This window comes from Schistocerca piceifrons, chromosome 5 (assembly GCF_021461385.2).
Source record: "Schistocerca piceifrons isolate TAMUIC-IGC-003096 chromosome 5, iqSchPice1.1, whole genome shotgun sequence".
NCBI classification, from domain to species: Eukaryota; Metazoa; Arthropoda; class Insecta; order Orthoptera; family Acrididae; genus Schistocerca; species Schistocerca piceifrons.
Genome location: NC_060142.1, coordinates 232,500,651 through 232,519,683, shown reverse-complemented (window position 1 = coordinate 232,519,683; position 19,033 = coordinate 232,500,651). Strand labels below are relative to the sequence as shown.

At 41.1% G+C, this 19,033-nt stretch overlaps 1 protein-coding gene across 3 annotated transcripts in view; it reads left to right on the top strand.

The window, feature by feature from the left end:
* Nucleotides 1-19,033, top strand: part of LOC124798027 (myosin-9-like) — a 242,792-nt gene that overhangs the window by 162,592 nt on the left and 61,167 nt on the right. For all 3 annotated transcript variants that reach the window (XM_047261240.1, XM_047261239.1, XM_047261241.1), the window contains exon 14: nt 16,253-16,383. In XM_047261240.1, coding sequence (XP_047117196.1) covers nt 16,253-16,383 — 131 coding nt within the window. The remainder of the gene's footprint in view (nt 1-16,252; nt 16,384-19,033) is intronic.

Here is a 19,033-nt window from a genome sequence, read left to right as displayed (position 1 = left end):
TGCTATTTGGGGAGCAAAATAACTGATGATGGTCGAAGTAGAGAGGATATAAAATGTAGGCTGGCAATGGCAAGGAAAGCGTTTCTGAAGAAGAGAAATTTGTTAACATCCAGTATTGATTTAAGTGTCAGGAAGTCATTTCTGAAAGTATTCGTATGGAGTGTAGCCATGTATGGAAGTGAAACATGGACGATAAATAGTTTGGACAAGAAGAGAATAGAAGCTTTCGAAATGTGGTGCTACAGAAGAATGCTGAAGATTAGATGGGTAGATCACATAACTAATGAGGAAGTATTGAATAGGATTGGGGAGAAGAGAAGTTTGTGGCACAACTTGACCAGAAGAAGGGATCGGTTGGTAGGACATGTTCTGAGGCATCAAGGGATCACCAATTTAGTATTGGAGGGCAGCTTGGAGGGTAAAAATCGTAGAGGGAGACCAAGAGATGAATACACTAAGCAGATTCAGAAGGATGTAGGTTGCAGTAGGTACTGGGAGATGAAAAAGCTTGCACAGGATAGAGTAGCATGGAGAGCTGCATCAAACCAGTCTCAGGACTGAAGACCACAACAACAACATTGCCTGCATAACCTGTACTACAACCTTAACTGAGTGGCTGAAAGGAAAACGCTGAGCCATGCCATTCGCTGTTCCGATGGTGTGGTGTGAGCCTAAAGACCATTATTCAGACTGTTACTTCTGTCTTATAAATATTTCGGGACATTCAAGCAAAACTAGACATAAAATAAAGTATCCAAATGTATTTTCAGTGGATTTGCCTGTGCCCCACGATGAGGGGTTGCCTGTTCCTATCTATAATTTGAAAGCCACGGAACCAGACACCATGTCAAGTGAATCAGAAAGTATTGAACATATAGCAGAGTACTGCCCTCAAGATCATGACACTTCGCCTCAGCTCTTTAATCAAAAGGAATTGAAGAATTTGGTTCACAATCTAAAACTTTTGGAACAGCAACCTGAACTCTTGGGGTCAAGACTGCAACAACGGAACTTTCTAGCTCAAGGGACAAAAATTTCCTGTTTCAGATTAAGAGGTGCTTCCTTCACTCAGTATTTAGATATGCAGAATTCAGTGTGTGTGTGTAGAGATGTCAATGGTCTGATGATGCAGTTAGGTGTACAACATAATCCACAGGAGTGGCAGCTATTTATTGACTCCAGTAAAACCAACTTGAAATTAGTACTCACCATATAGCAGAGACGCTGAGTCGCAGATAGGCACAACATAAAGATTTCACCCTTGTCAACAACACACACACACACACACACACACACACACACACACACACACACACACACACACACACAACTCCATCCTGGATTTTCCATTGTTTGAAAGCAGGACTACGGCATAATGGCAATGTGTTCCCATTGGTACCTTTGGCTTACACAGTATACATGAAAGAAACTTATGAAACCTTGGCTTTGCTGCTAGAGGTGATCAAATATATATGGGCCATGAATGGCAGCTTTGCTGTGATTTAAAGGTTGTTGCACTCCTTACAGGTTTACAGGCTGGATTCACGAAATACTGCTGCTTTTTGTGCCTTTGGGACAGCTGTGACACCAAGAACCCACTACACAGTCAAGGAATGGCCTATAAGGAAGTCATGTGTTCCTGGAACTGTAAATGTGAACAATGCCCCATTGGTTGAGCCTGATAAAATCATTTTGCCTCCCCTTCATATCAAGTTGGACCTTATCAATAACTTTGAAAAAGCTCTTGATAAAGAAGGTGAGGCCTTCAATCACTTAAAAGGAAAGTTTCCTGAATTGAGGCAGAGCTGAAAGAGGGCATATTTGTTGTACCACAAATAAGACAATTCCTGAAAGATCCAACCTTCGATACCAAACTCACAGATATCCAATTAGCTGCTTGGTCTCCTTTTAAAGCAATTGTGAAGGTCTTTTTGGGTAACAGAAAAGACAAAAAGTATGTTACCATTGTGAATGATCCATTGGACTACTATATGAACGTGGGGTGTAGAATGTCACTTATAATTCACTTTTTACATTCTCACCTTGAATTCTTCCCAGAAAATTTGGGAGCCGTAAGTGATGAGCTTGGAGAACACTTTCACCAAGACATTCTTACTGTGGAACACCGTCACCAAGGCCATTGGAGCCCACTGATGACGGGTGACTACTGATGGGGTCTCGTTAGGGATAGTAATGAAATGGCAAACCAAAGACGATTAAAGGTGAAAATATTTTCTGAACTACACTCCTGGAAATGGAAAAAAGAACACATTGACACCGGTGTGTCAGACCCACCATACTTGCTCCGGACACTGCGAGAGGGCTGTACAAGCAATGATCACACGCACGGCACAGCGGACACACCAGGAACCGCGGTGTTGGCCGTCGAATGGCGCTAGCTGCGCAGCATTTGTGCACCGCCGCCGTCAGTGTCAGCCAGTTTGCCGTGGCATACGGAGCTCCATCGCAGTCTATAACACTGGTAGCATGCCGCGACAGCGTGGACGTGAACCGTATGTGCAGTTGACGGACTTTGAGCGAGGGCGTATAGTGGGCATGCGGGAGGCCGGGTGGACGTACCGCCGAATTGCTCAACACGTGAGGCGTGAGGTCTCCACAGTACATCGATGTTGTCGCCAGTGGTCGGCGGAAAGTGCACGTGCCCGTCGACCTGGGACCGGACCGCAGCGACGCACGGATGCACGCCAAGACCGTAGGATCCTACGCAGTGCCGTAGGGGACCGCACCGCCACTTCCCAGCAAATTAGGGACACTGTTGCTCCTGGGGTATCGGCGAGGACCATTCGCAACCGTCTCCATGAAGCTGGGCTACGGTCCCGCACACCGTTAGGCAGTCTTCCGCTCACGCCCCAACATCGTGCAGCCCGCCTCCAGTGGTGTCGCGACAGGCGTGAATGGAGAGACGAATGGAGACGTGTCGTCTTCAGCGATGAGAGTCGCTTCTGCCTTGGTGCCAATGATGGTCGTATGCGTGTTTGGCGCCGTGCAGGTGAGCGCCACAATCAGGACTGCATACGACCGAGGCACACAGGGCCAACACCCGGCATCATGGTGTGGGGAGCGATCTCCTACACTGGCCGTACACCACTGGTGATCGTCGAGGGGACACTGAATAGTGCACGGTACATCCAAACCGTCATCGAACCCATCGTTCTACCATTCCTAGACCGGCAAGGGAACTTGCTGTTCCAACAGGACAATGCACGTCCGCATGTATCCCGTGCCACCCAACGTGCTCTAGAAGGTGTAAGTCAACTACCCTGGCCAGGAAGATCTCCGGATCTGTCCCCCATTGAGCATGTTTGGGACTGGATGAAGCGTCGTCTCACGCGGTCTGCACGTCCAGCACGAACGCTGGTCCAACTGAGGCGCCAGGTGGAAATGGCATGGCAAGCCGTTCCACAGGACTACATCCAGCATCTCTACGATCGTCTCCATGGGAGAATAGCAGCCTCCGTTGCTGCGAAAGGTGGATATACACTGTACTAGTGCCGACATTGTGCATGCTCTGTTGCCTGTGTCTATGTGCCTGTGGTTCTGTCAGTGTGATCATGTGATGTATCTGACCCCAGGAATGTGTCAATAAAGTTTCCCCTTCCTGGGACAATGAATTCACGGTGTTCTTATTTCAATTTCCAGGAGTGTAATTTGGACCTTTTATTGGCATCATGCCCATATATACATACAAAATAGTATAGATTTCAAACATTCTGAATGTGTATTTTTGTTTGACTTAATTGTGTCAATGTTCTCTATTACCATTTCTGCTGAGTATCTAGGAAATGTGATGTCATGGAGAAAAACTGATTTTATCAATGTATTCAGCACCCCAAAATTAGGTAAATCCACTCATTTACAAACCAGATGCAGAAAAAAGTTTAAATTTATGAACTAGTGTAATTGGTTATTTACAGTGAAATGACATTGGCCTTTTCCTACATCAATTTGTGCTTGGTATGTACTAAATGTATCTGTACCAAGTGAACAATCAACTATTAATTTCTCTACTACCAAAAAATTGCACTGTACAGAAAACTGTTCTAATTGTACCAGTGGCAGTTTGTACCTTGCAATTTTGCACTGGCAGTGTGGGGTATATGCCCACATTTCTTCAATTCTTGAAAGAATCCCTGCGACATCAAGTTAGTCATAGCACCTGTGTCAAGCACAATAGTTACATCAAGGTCACATATTTTGGCTTTAATAGTAGCTTGTACCTTGCCCTCTGTCAAGTTTTTCTACATACCCTCATTGCCTCGATACAGATCATCTCTCACATCATTACCATGATTGTATCTGATAAAACAAGTGTCGATCAAGCTCATGCTCCCACTCTCCTCCAAGGTCACAAAACGCGTCCCTAACATGACCGGTTCAAGTTTTCCAGCGTTGCAGTGGCATCGGTCTCTTAGTTAGGCGTAACTTCCACTATGTGAACTGTTCGTGTTTGATTATGCCAATTAGTATCCTGTGAGGCTCTCAACTAAAATTCTCTTTACCTCTGCGTGTTATTTGGCATATGTGCGTTACTTTGCTGGCCGAACTCTGCTGTCTGTGGGTTGTTCGGTTTATGGTATTCTTCTGTGTTTGCCAAGCCATCGGCTGATTATTGCCGGTAGCTTGTCTCTGCACATATTGTACAAGGTGGCCATACGCTACACATCCATTGTAATTGTTTTCGCTAAATTTTTGGCCATTTCTTTTATATCTGCCTTTGAATTTACAGCTTTCTCCATTGCTGTTGTGATTACCATTACCGTAGGTCTGTGTTGCCATCTGTTTTGTACTACGAATCCATTGTTTACTTGTTGGTCCATAAATTTCTGTGGCGCTGTCAGCGAATTAACAGACTTGGATTTTACTGATCTCTTTTCGTATATCAAATCTATTGAGTCCAGTACAGATATAAAGTATTCGGTATCATGTTCCAGAAGGGTAATGAGTTTTTCCCTAATGTGGGCAGGAAGATGGTTCTTTAAAATTTTCATTACATCTTCTTGAGATACCGTGTTCATCCAGTATCTGGTTTTATTCAAATATTTTTCAAAATAGCCCTTTAAGCTTCCATACTCACTATTGAATGAATGGAGCTGGGTTGAATACTTCATTCTGAGCCTCTCTTGTACGACCTCAGACCAATACTTATCTAGAAAGGCTCTCTCAAACTGTTCATAGTATTGGCAACGATCAGCCATGTCAGTAGCCCATAGCGGAATGTCACCCTGTGTGTATCCAACAACAAATCTAATTTTCTGGGCTTCGGTCCAGGTATGAGGTAAAATATTTCGAAATGTTCTGATAAAGACCACGAGGTGTTCTTTTTCCTTCAGAGGTAAATATCGGAAATTGTAAATGCCGAAGTAATCCCTCACCTGCAAGTAATGTTGAAATGTTGACAAACATGCCGCACTGTCACTGACAGGCGTGTTTATGATTGCTTGTGGTGTTGCACATGGCAACTGCACTTGCTCGACTGGTGCAACTGCCGGCAAGTGTTGTTGCATTGTGCAACCTTTGCTATTTTACTTTGATGAGCTAGCCCCCATATTGTGGGTAACCAGTGAAGGTATCTAACTTCTCTAAAAGCATGGGTTTGTTTTATGTCATACGGGTATAACCCCACTTTTACGTTCCCAGAATTAACATTTTCCCGCCGTTTATGACATTTTTTTATCGGTCCCCTTTAAATTTCTTGGGCCCACAATATTAATTTGCACCTGATTTTGCACCAACATATTTATAATTTTCCTGTGATTTACGCATGACAAAAAAATGTTTGTGGAGAAAAAATGATGTTGGACATTCAGTAGTGTTTACAAACATTACATAGTTTAGTTTCTTGACACCAGGGCACTCTACTCAGCGGATTTGAACCGGTGAACATGGGAAAGTTGGAACAATTCGTGCCATATAACCTGCCACTGCCAAGCTCTACTTGGCGAGGTGGCTGATGTAACTAGGTTCGTTCGACTGAAGATATCATGACCAATCACAACCATTTCCAAACTGTCTCTACTGCACAAATGCAGTTTCGTGATTGTTGTGATCATCTTTATACCTTTGTCGGACCGTATTTAGTGTGTTTCAGTGTATGGCCACTTGGACCGCTAGTTGACACAGTCATTCACTTTGCGTTGTTCAAATGGTTTTAGTTTAAACACAGTGCCGGTTACATGTTTAGAGAATTTATTCTCATTTTCAAGTGCGGTATTTACATACGTATTTTTTGTGATGTTACACAAACAAACAATGTGAGTGATAGTGTGCGTGCGTGTGCGTGTATGTTTCCACATAACTGATGAGACACCTGATAACCTCAAAAAGAAAACTACAGCGCAAGGGACAAAGAATAACATATTCAGACACCATACAAAATACTTATTTACATATTTGCAGTTGACAATAAGAAAAAATTCTCAAAAATGATAAGCATGAAAAATACGTAACTAGTGCAGTATTTCATTATTTAAATAATGAATGACAGCTGCAGGCTTTCAAAAATATGTACATAAAGTGCAAGAGGGTATTCTATACGTAACTTTTACAGCTTAAAACATTATTTCCCACATTTTACATTTTCCTGCGTTTTACATTTTTTTAATCAGTTAAAAAGTGTAAAAGCGGAGTTTCACTGTTTTGGAATGTGAGTAGTTTTAGCAACACTGCCTCATAACCTTTCCTCTGCTGCCTTTAAACCTGAATCTATTTTAGGTTGAAGTTGACTTTCTTTCTCTTTTGAAGCTTCTTTTTACAGTATCTACATAAATATTGCGCTATTGACACTACTTTTTCAGCAGGGCTGCTGCCACTTATCCAGTGTCCTGGCTTCAGCTTTTTCAGTTATTTCCTTTACAACTGCACATAATTTATCACTCTGTTTTTTGGCAAATTCTGACTCTATACTTAACTGGTCTAATCTTAGACTCAGCTTTTGTAATTTTGTAGGTAGGTTTTTGCATACGTCTTGCAGCTCACTGACTGCATCCGTCACATTTTATACCGAAGCATTCACTTGGAACTGCATCTCCTCAAGTTGAGAATCCACTTGACTAAGGTTTTATAACTCACCTGCAAGTTGTTCCTGTTTATAATCTATGGATGTTACTTTCTCCGTTAACATATTTATATTGCGAAACATTTCGGTAATTATTTCTTGTTTTAGTTGTTTACTGAACTCGGTCAGCTTCCTGGATAGTTCATCAGATAATTCAGTGCGTATAGTTTTGCTCACCTCATCTCACTGAACTGTTGACTGATACTATTCCTGAAATCGTTAAATGCCTGATTTTGCTGTGTAAGCTGTTGTCCTATATTCTCCTGATGTCTTGTGAACTGCTGTGTAAACTGTTGTATTATGAGTTGCACGGGCTGTGTCAAATTATGTGTTTCGCTAGTATTTACATTGCTTTTATGAGCTGTTTTCTGTTCTTGTGTTCGTGACGATGTGAACAGATAATCAAAGGATTTTTGCTGTCGCACACCTCAGTTTCACTATTTGAAAAAATGTTTCCTAGTGAGAACTGAGAAGTTGTCTTGCCGAGCGTCATAAAATGACATCATGATTAGTTATATTACCGGTGTCATCATTTTTAATAGTGGGATGCCAACCTGGCTGTTTTGGTAGCCATCAGCCACTTCGATTTGGCATGTTATTCTGTGTGTTCAAAAGTATCCGGACACCTGGCTGAAAATGACATAAAAGTTTGTGGCGCCCTCCGTCAGTAATGCTGGAATTGAATATGGTGTTGGCCCACCCTTAGCATTGATGACAGCTTCCACTCTCGCAGGCAAATGTTCAATCAGGTGCTGGAAGGATTCTTGGGGAATGGCAGCCCATTCTTCATGGAGTGCTGCACTGAGGAGAGGTATCGATGTCGTTGGTGAGGCCTGGCACGAAATCGGCGTTGCAAAACGTCCCAAAGGTGTTCTGTAGTATTCAGGTCAGGACTCTGTGCAGGCCAGCCCATTACAGGGATGTTACTGTTGTGTAACCACTCCGCCATAGGCCGTGCATTATGAACAGGTGCTTGATCGTGTTGAAAAATGCATTTGCTATCCTCGAATTGCTCTTAAACAGTGGGAAGCAAGAAGGCACTTAAAACATCAATGTAGGCCTTTGCTCTGATAGTGCCACGCAAAACAACAAGGGGTTCAAGCCCCTTCCATGAAAAACACTACCACACCATAACACCACCTCCTCCGAATTTTACTGTTGACACTACACATGCTCGCAGATGGCGTTCACTGGGCATTCGCCATACCCACACCCTGCCATCGGATCACCACATTGTGTACCGTGATTCATCACTCCACACAACGTTTTTCCCACTAGTCAGTCATCCATTGTTTACGCTCCTTGCACCAAGCAAGGCGTCATTTGGTATTTACTGGTGTGGTGTGTGGCTTATGAGCAGCCACTCGACCATGAAATCCAAGTTTTCTCATCTCCTGCCTAACTGTCGTAGTACTTGCAGTGGATCCTGATGTATTTTGGAATTCCTGTGTGATGATCCGGATAGATGTCTACCTATTGCACATTACAACCCTCTTCAACGGTCGGTGGTCTCTGTCAGTCAACAGACGAGGTCGGCCTGTACGCTTTTGTGTTGTATGTGTCCCTTCACATTTCCACCCCACTATCACATCAGAAACAGTGGACCTAGTGATGTTTAGGAGTGGGGAAATCTCGCATACAGACCTATGACACAAGTGACACCCAATCAACTGACCACGTTCGAAGTCCGTGATTTCCGCGGAGTGTCCTATTCTGCTCTCTCATAATGTCTAATGACTACTGAGGTTGCTGATATGGAGTACATGGCAATAGGTGGTAGCACAATGCACCTAATATCAAAAATGTATGTTTTTGGGGGTACCTTCAACTGTTACCAAACTCGGATTTCCGACATCTTGGCATATTGCATTTTGTAATGAGTTTTCAACAATGGTCATTTCCTGTGACTCCATTGTGAACACTGTTTAACAAAATTATGAAAAAAAAAAAAGAAAGAAGAAGAAGAAGAAAAAAAAATTGTATCGGTACTTTTCAATTAAAGTAGATTTATGTGTGTATTCATTAACAAACCAGATTATTCTCTAATACAGTCTTATAAAATTTGAATGGCTTATTTTGCACTTCAATGTTGACTTTATACAAATTTTCGTCTTTTCTATAGAAATGCACTTTCCGTAAAGGATATTAATTAGAAGGAAAATAGATTAACTACTGCAAGAGAGTGAGCACCAAGTGCGGCCATGTAAGCATATAGGTTCCTACCTTAACCCTCCATTGCTCGTGCGGATGACACTCATCATCCATATGACTTTCCTGCTCAATTTTGTCTGACAGCTGGATTGAGTTCGCGCCATTTTCAGTACCTTTCTGTTAAGTCTCCAGACGTTAGCTCCAGTCATTGTTGACTTTCAGTTACAGAAGATACATTGTTTATGAACAACCACCCATGACACACTTACGAGATCAGCTTTAACTTCAGACTCAAAACTGGAGCTGGTCTATAATGCACTGTATAATCAATTTTGTTCTTTTGTAAACTCATCCCCTTGGCTACTTCACTATCAGGGGATTTAACATGGGGGGGGGGGGGGGGGGGGAGTGAAACATCATTCGCAGTACTACATGCTGACTTAAGCAGAACAACGGTCTTTGAACATCTCAGTATTTTTGCGTTTGTCACTTCATCTTTTATTGTCATTCTGTGGATGTGCAAGAATTGATCCACATTGCTTTTATTGATCTGGTTGAGTCTGTAGATGTTGTAGTGGAAGTAAAATCTGCCTGCTGGGTTGAAGTCGTCACTGTTTGTTGTGTATCTCGCTGTTACGCGTGATGAATGAGTGGTACTTACTTGTCAATTAATAAAGCTTTGCTCCGCACCCTAGCATGACTGAACTCATCAGATGAGCCAAACAAACTGACTGAGTGAGGGAGGTTTGGCAACCCTGTACCTGCCAAGTAACAGTCAGTGCAAGTTGATAACTCATTAGTGGCATTGTGTTTCTTGACCCTGTAAGAAACTACACACATCAAAAAAAAGTTTTGCATCACTCCGGTTCCCAGAACCCCTGAAGATAGATGTTGACCGTAGATATTGTATCACAGACACAATCCCTTTGACTGTTCTGGGACATCACTAACCCCTTGCAAAGATGTAAACAACCATACATGAGCAGCGCATATTAGATGGAGGGAGTCCGACAGCCGATCAGTTCCAGTCACTCCACCATGAAGGTGGTACACGGCTTGTGTTGTCTGTAGTTCAACCATGGCTAGATGTTCAGTGCCATGTTTCGATCGAGTCCGCATTGTTGCCTTGTGCCAGGAAGAGCTCTCAACAAGGGAAGTGTCCAGATGTCTCGGAGTGAACTAAAGCGATGTTTTTCGGACATGTAGGAGGTACAGAGAGACAGGAACTGTCGATGACATGCCTCGCTCAGGACGTCCAAGAGCTGCTACTGCAGTGGATGAACGCTACCTACGGATTATGGCTCTGAGGAACTCTGACAGCAACTCTACCATGTTGAATAATGCATTTTGTGCAGCCACAGGACGTAGTGTTAAGACTCAAACTGTGCGCAATAGGCTGCATGATGCACAACTTCACTCCTGATGTCCATGGGGAGATCCATCTTTTGCAACCATGACACCATGCAGCATGGTACAGATGGGCCCAACAACATGCAGAATGGACCGCTCAGGACTGGCATCACGTTCTCTTCACCGATGAGTGTTGCATTTTCCTTCAACCAGACAATTGTTGGAGATGTGCGCCGCTGGTGGTCATGGAAGGCACTGTATCACCTGTACGATACGTGAATGCCACCCTCAGATCGATATTGCAAGCAACAATATCGGAAGCATATTGACAAGGCATTAATCGTTATGGACTAAAATTCGCGCCCCATCGTCCACATTTTGTGAATGACTTCCTTCAGGATAAAGACATCGCTCGACTAGAGTGACCAACATGTTCTCCAGTCATGAACCCTATCAAAAATGCATGGGATGGATTGGAAAGGTCTGTTTATGGACGACATGACGCACCAACCACTGAGGGAGGGATCTACGCACCTCACCGTTGAGGATTGGACAATCTGGACCAACAGTGCCTTGATGAACTTGTGGATAGTATGCTGTGACAAATACCGGCGTGCATCAGTGTAAGAGAACGTGCTACTGGGTATTAGAAGTATTGGTGTGTACAGCAGTCTGGACAACCACCTCTGCAGGTCTCGCTGTAAGGTGGTACAACATGCAATGTGTGGTTTTTATGAGCAATAAAAAGGGCAGAAATGATGTTTATGTTGATCTCTTTTTCTAATGTTCTGTACAGGTTCCGGAACTCTTGGAACTGAGGTGATGCAAAACTTTTTTTGTTGTGTGTTTCTAGCTAATTTTACATGTACAGTATAGTGCCTCTGTTATAAAGTCAAAATATATTCAGGCTGCTGCACTCTCTGCCCTAAGTTGTGAAGCCTGGATGGCATATTCCTTAACCACCCTTTTGTTCAGACTCCCTCCTTGCAATGATTCGCCTCCCTTTTGTTCTGCCTCACTTCTTGCTTTGTCATCGTTGTCATCCCCCACCCCCACCCCTACCCCCTGACTGAGGTGCTCTGCCGTATTAAAATCTTTGAAGTGCTTTAGGACTAAGACTGTTCATTGTAAATATACTAATCTTAATTTAAAGGCTAGATTCTATACCAGCATGTGTGGTGAATTGCTTGTAGATGAATGATTTACCTGCTAAATTTCAAATATGGTGTTACTTCACATCCACTATATGGATGATGTCACACCAAAATACATAAATGCTTGCAGGAATTATTGTGTTCATGCTATGTTTGCTTGCTGTCATTTGATGTATTTGCTCTCCCCCTCCCCTTATTTTTTTTACCTAATCAAGTCTACATAGTAACTGCTTCTGTTTTTGTGAATGTTTATTACAGAGGTAGAGGACAAAAACAACAGAAATGTGTTAGCTACACAGTAATCAAAGATAATCTCTAGATCAAGCTACTCGATCTGAAAATCACATTCAAGACTTACTTCTTTAATTATTGACAAACATACATATTATTGTTATTTTCCCCTTTTCCGTGCCACTTAGTATCTCCCTCGGAATTTTGTCTCAATGAGGTTTAGGGTTATATCAAGTTATATTTTTTTGGCTGTGGATGGATGAACTGTAATAATTTTATTTGAATTTAATTAACACAAACTGTAAGTTAGTGATTAGTGTTTCATAATATTGGAATTTTGAGCAAGCATGTAATAATGTTGGCTACTGAAAGCAACAGCTCGTTTGTTGTGTGACCGATTGTTAGCTCGGTAGCCTTTCCTCGGTCAATGTCGTCTCTCTCCCCCCTTCAGCAGAGGATGAAAGTACTGCTTCAGTTGTACTGTTCTTTTTGTTTTCCAATAGTTTAACCATGACTGGTTTCGGGCTTTTCCATGCCCATCATCAGGTGTGATAACGTTGTGCTGTGGCCACGATTGGAGATTGTAGGAGGCGTTGGAGCCTCAGTGAATGGATTGTATTGCAGTGAACAGCTGATGCTAGGGTGACAGGTCCTATTCTATCCATTTCTTCATTGCCACTCCAGACCATCAGACAGAATGCTGAATGCTCACAAAGATCCCTAGACCTTGCGATGGGTGCTCACAGCCTCACTTCAGTGAGTGTTCAAATATTGTACAGTATTTTTAGAATTTTGGAATAAAAATCGTTTAAAAGTTGTTGCATTGCTCTTTGAGAATACGTGGCACCAAATAAAGCTGGGTATAAATTTTACTGTGTAAAGGTTCTCATAAATCTCTGCAGACATGATCACAAAATAAATAAATTGTTTCATTAGGAAACGTATTATTCAAAGAGTACAGGTTTTATACTTTGGGGCACTTCAGGAAATGAAACCCAGGACACAACAATGCATTTTGGAAAAATCTTTGATGCGCAGCAGCATGTGAACTGCATATTTGTTTAATATGGCAGGTTAGTTTCCGAAGTACTGATGTAGAGATTCCAATATGCTTTTGTCAGCCAATTGTGGCTCAGGACACTAGATGTAATCATCCAGTAGCAACATCACTGTTTCTTTGTGGCAACACACAAATGCCTCCGATAACACTAAGCATTTAGTACCATTAAAACAGAAACCATAACTCCCGAAGTAATATTCAGACTATGTAGCAATGAGAAAAGCGATGCATTTAATGTTGAGGGTAACGAAAAAGTAATGTATTATTTCTTATGAGCGATGGGCTCGATGGAACATTGCAGATAACCCCTGCAGTGTTTGGTGCACAGCAGTGAAATCTATAATCATGTGTGTCAGAAATATCAAGCTGCTGCAATTTAAGCTGTGCTTTTAGTTTCCTGCCTAACAACACCCTTGTAAAAAACAGAAAAACGTTTTGAAGATGAATATTATGTGTGAAACCTTAGCTTTTCTTGTAGCTGTACACCACATATATTAATTTAAACTATTAACTTTTCCTCTTTGTGTAGTTGCTATTGGCTGACTACATTATGTGTTCTATGCTTTGAATATCTGCAATCATTGCTGGCGAGATAACATGACATGAGCTATAATTGGCTGACAAAAAAGATTTTAGTGCTCTGGAAGCTTCCATGCTGTAATTGCTGGAAATCGTATTTAAATTTTTGCAATATGAAAATATGCAGTGTGTGTGTGTGTGTGTGTGTGTGTGTGTGTGTGTGTGTGTGTGTGTGTTGCTATGCATCAAAGGTCTTTCCAAAACGCATTGTTTTTTGTTGGATTTTGTTTCCGAAAGTGGCAGGAAGTTCTAGGACTGATAAGTTCTACATCTACATCTACATCCATAATCTGCAAGCCACCTGACGGTGTGTGGCGGAGGGTACCCTGAGTACCTCTATCGGTTCTCCCTTCTATTCCAGTCTCGTATTGTTTGTGGAAAGGAGGATTGTCGGTATGCTTCTGTGTGGGCTCTAATCTCTCTGATTTTATCCTCATGGTCTCTTCGCGAGATATACGTAGGAGGGAGCAATATACTGCTTGACTCTTCTGTGAAGGTATGTTCTCGAAACTTTAACAAAAGCCGGTACCGAGCTACTGAGCATCTCTCCTGCAGAGTCTTCCACTGGAGTTTATCTATCATCTCCGTAACGCTTTCGCAATTACTATATGATCCTGTAACGAAGCGCGCTGCTCTTCGTTGGATCTTCTATCTCTTCTATCAACCCTATCTGGTACGAATCCCACACTGCTGAGCAGTATTCAAGCAGTGGGCGAACAAGCGTACTGTAACCTACTTCCTTTGTTTTCGGATTGCATTTCCTTAGGATTCTTCCAATGAATCTCAGTCTGGCATCTGCTTTACTGACGATCAACTTTATATGATCATTCCATTTTAAATCACTCCTAATGCATACTCCCAGATAATTTATGGAATTAACTGCTTCCAGTTGCTGACCTGCTATTTTGTAGCTAAATGACAAGGGATCTTTCTTTCTATGTATTTGCAGCACATTACACTTGTCTACATTGAGACTCAATTGCCATCCCCTGCACCATGCGTCAATTCGCTGCAGATCCTCCTGCATTTCAGTACAATTTTCCATTGTTACAACCTCTCGATACACCACAGCATCATCTGCCTAACAACACCCTTGTAAGAAACAGCAAAACGTTTTGAAGATGAATATTGTGTGTGAAACCTTAGCTTTTGAACTTGAACTGGAAATTTGTGCTTTATAGGCCTTCTCAACATTTACTTCGTATGTCAGTGATAGAACTACCAAGTTGTTGAGTAGAGAGACTTCGTGGCTATGGGTAATCTGTGTAAACCAGTTGTAGAGGTTTGTCATTGATGCATCATGTACATGGATGGTGTCAACCTCTTCAGCATCAGCTAAGGCCTGAAGATGGTGCACTGAAGCACCGAAACTGGTAGCCATACAATAAATGACGTCATAAGAACAGTTGTGGATGTTTCATTTTCTTACTTCCAAATTTTGGGTTTTTGTGGTTACCTTAAATCACTTAGTGCCAATACCAGTATCGCTGATTTGAAAGAACATGGTCAGTTACTTTCCCTGCCTGATCTTATATTGATTCCTCCTACGTATATCTCTAGAAAAGACCATGAAAGTAAAATTAGTGAGATTTGAGCTCACATGAAGGCTTACAAACGACTGTATTCCTGTGTATTATTAAGAACTGGAATGGAACGCAGGGAAGTACATGAAGTACACTCTGACATATACTGTAAGGTCGATTGCAGAGTACAGATATAGGTGCTCTTCCTCTAAAGACCTCGGCATTAACAGAACACTTAACACTAACTTGCCTTACCTTCTTTGACATTTTCCATGTCCTACCAAGCTGTTACAAATATGTGTGTGGAACATACAGATATCTATGTATCTAACTAACTTGCCTTTTCCTGTCCATCTAGTCATTTTCCTCATCTCTCTTGAGTACGGAACTCATGCATTGTGTATATGATTTCAGTTTTAATGTAGTCTGTTTTTCTTTTCGGCATGTTGAATATATCTTGTTTGATTTTCAGATCTACTTTCAATTTTGCTCTAGTGTATGTTCTTCCATTAGCCGTTGAGGTTTGTTTCCTCTAGAAGATGAGTCAGATATTTTGTATTAACACATATTCCTCCTCCTCCTCCTCCTCCTCTTTCTCAGTTTAAGAGTATGAAAACTTAAAGAGATTATTAGAATAGTTCAGGTAATACAAAATTTCCTTATCTGTCTGTCCTGAATTTCCCAAAATCGTAATAGCTGCTGCTTTATCTTCTATTGGTAATCTACACAATCATTTAAAGAAACATTGGAATGCTTGCTCCATAAAATTTTGTGTGAACTATCATTTTCTCTTCCTGTAGCAGAAGTACTACTACACTATTGTACTCCCAGATTTTCAGGTGAAATATTCTTCCTTCAAGTTGCAGACTTTCTTAAATAAATCCTGAAGATACATATACTGTGTGGATAAACAAACAATATCCTTATACCAGTCTTTGCGTACTCAGGGAAAAATTATACCCGGCCTCCTCAATGCTTATTTTATTTTATTTAGAAAATAGTTTACAAGATAAAATACATATCCTGTAACTAGAAAAAACTTAGGTTATGATTTGGTACATTATTCAGTTTCACTATATACATTTTTGGTCATATTCTTTATCAGTGATTTAAGCAACTTCATTTCCAGTGCATCAGAAGACCCTGTATTTGCCTTACCACAGGATATGGATAAACGACAAAGTATTGCTAGTGTTGTTGATGAAAGGATTACTTATGTTACAAGAAGGAGTGTGCACAAAGCAGTCCCTGCAGGAATGGGTATGTAAATTAAGTGTGCAAATGCCACGATATGTTTTTTAATATGACTGATCTGAAATATTTATGAACTTAATTCGTATATTTAATGTCTCATGGGTGGCAATTTTCATGTATAACTTTTAAAAAGACATCATAATCGCCTTTGACTGTTGAAATCCATTTATTTTCACTATTGCAGTTTTGGCCTCAAGGCCATTAACAAGTGGTATACTGCAAAAAACACTGTGCTTTAGCATGTCGAGCATTAAAAATCATAAAAATTTCTGTGCTGAACCTTTTAACACATATGTTCCTACAACCTACTGTTTTTGTACGCTGGGAATATGAATGTATTGTGTATTTTCACACCAACTGCTTCAGTTCTCATGTAAATAGTGTAAAAGAGAAGTAGTTTGTTGGGATGTATGTTAAAGATAGTAACATTATTTAAAGACTTGGAGAAGACATGACTCCTTGCTCTTGCTCTTCCCCACCTGCAGCTGAAAATTTTAACCAAGGAACGGTCATGGGTGGTGAGCAGTGAGCTTGCATTAAAACAAGAGTGCTGCTAGAACACTGCTAGTGCAGGAAGATAGTCATTGGTTTCTGTTAGTTCTGGAGACTATTTGAAAAGCAAAAATTTGTTGTGTTAATGATACAGCAGAAACTGGAAGTACTACACAAACTCAAAGAAGGCAGTATTTGTATGCAAAATCTGGCATTGATCACAGTGTGGGTGAAACTGCAATATGTAGTATACGGAAAAATAAAGGCAGAATAATTCAATTTATTGGCAATTCTGACTTGTCTAAAGGTTTGCCAAAGTGAAAGGCCATGAAAATATCTGCATACACAGAACTCAGTAAAGCCATTGCTGGAACGGTTTCAAAAGAAAAGATAGAGCACACAAGTATCTGGCCCAATCATCGCTTTGAGTCTAGATTTGCTCATTCGAGCTTTTTCTCACTCCCAGTGAAGTTGGACCTTTCCAAAGCATGGATTGGCACTTACTTTCTGGATCATAAATGAAAAAGCAAGATTTGGTGCAGTATCACATTTTCCAAGAAATAAGTATAAATTTCAGTGGTATTCAAAGTGTCAGTATAAACATTTTTGTTCAATCATGAGAATTTTCAACACCAGTTTCTCACATACTTTTCTCATATTAAACTGGCTATGTAAAATTTGCCTTACGCATTCTTTGTCAGTTCCTAAAGTTTCAACAATCGGTTGAATCTTCAGCTGATGGTAAGATTACCTATTCTTCGATATTTTCATCTGTTTTTGGTGATGCATAGTACCCTGCGCACGAGTCTAGTCGTCTTGGCCATATTGGAAAAATGTGAATAACTAAAAACCTCGCGTATGTGATAAACAGTCTTTGCTATACATTTCTTTTAATAAAACAAAAGTTTCAGCAGCAGGTTTTCAAAGATTCATATGAAACTTCACAACAATTTGTTTATCTGTTATTATACTTATCATTTTTCCTACAAAACAAAATAACAGATATTGAACGAAGTCCGCGGCCACACTGGTTTGTCAGTGTGCTGCATTTGACTGAGAAGGCTTCAAGCTTCATAAGTATTGGTGGTTTATCTTTGGTGCGTGCATACTTATGTGACAGCATCAGTCCCATCATTTTATAGCAATGCCTCATACTCAGTGCAGATAAACATTTGGAGGTGAAAATAAGATTTTAAGCATTGGAGTGATTATTGAAGCAAATAATGCTAGTTTGGAAAAATGTGGTGAAACACGAATATTAGGAAATGGAACTACGGAGTAAATGTTACTCATCCATTTCCTTCTGCTTTTACAACTGGACGAAGTAATAGCTAGACTGAGTCACAGTCAAATACAAATTGCAAGAAAAATGAAATAAAGAAAGTTCCACAGAATAAATTCTGTGATAAATTAGTGATGCAGAGAATTGGGTGGCTCTGTGGTAAAGTGCCAAGCATGAAATGTAACCTCTTCAACTAAATTATTTTATTTCTTAACAGTGAAATGATTTAATCTGGTTGCGATTAGATTTGACAAAATATTGTCACATAGAAGGAGGTGTAATCAGGTGGATGATGAACACTCACTTCACTTAATGAAGGTTTATTCAGCACTTGCACATACAAGAGTGTGGAGTGAACTGCCTGTGGCCAGAACACATACGGTATATATACAGTTACAGAACATTCCAGTACAATGATTCTTGACATTTGTGGATACTTCTAGAATGTACTTGAACCGAATATAGAAATCAAAATTCAACAGTTCAGATGAGTTTTGAACTGATACCCTCCATGCAACAGTTTAGTATCATAACCACCACACCGTGGTGACTGTGCTCTGCTTCTTCTGCGACATTGTTCCCTCCTTAAGAGATCAGCGTCTCAGTGTCCTAGTCCGCGAATGAGTCATCGGTCCTGCATACTCCGACTCCCGATGACTGATGTTCGCCCTGGCGGTGATCTTCTTAGAACTTCCTTTGCCGCTATGCTCTTTGTCAACTTTCCACTTGTTGCCTGTCGCTGGAGCTTCGAATTTACCCTGGGTTGCAGGATCCTTATAGGGCTTCATTTGAGGGGCGTGGACCATATCTCGGACCTTTCGTCGCCTTGGCTCGGGGTTGAAATCTTCAACTTCATATGTAACATCAGACAACTGTCTTACA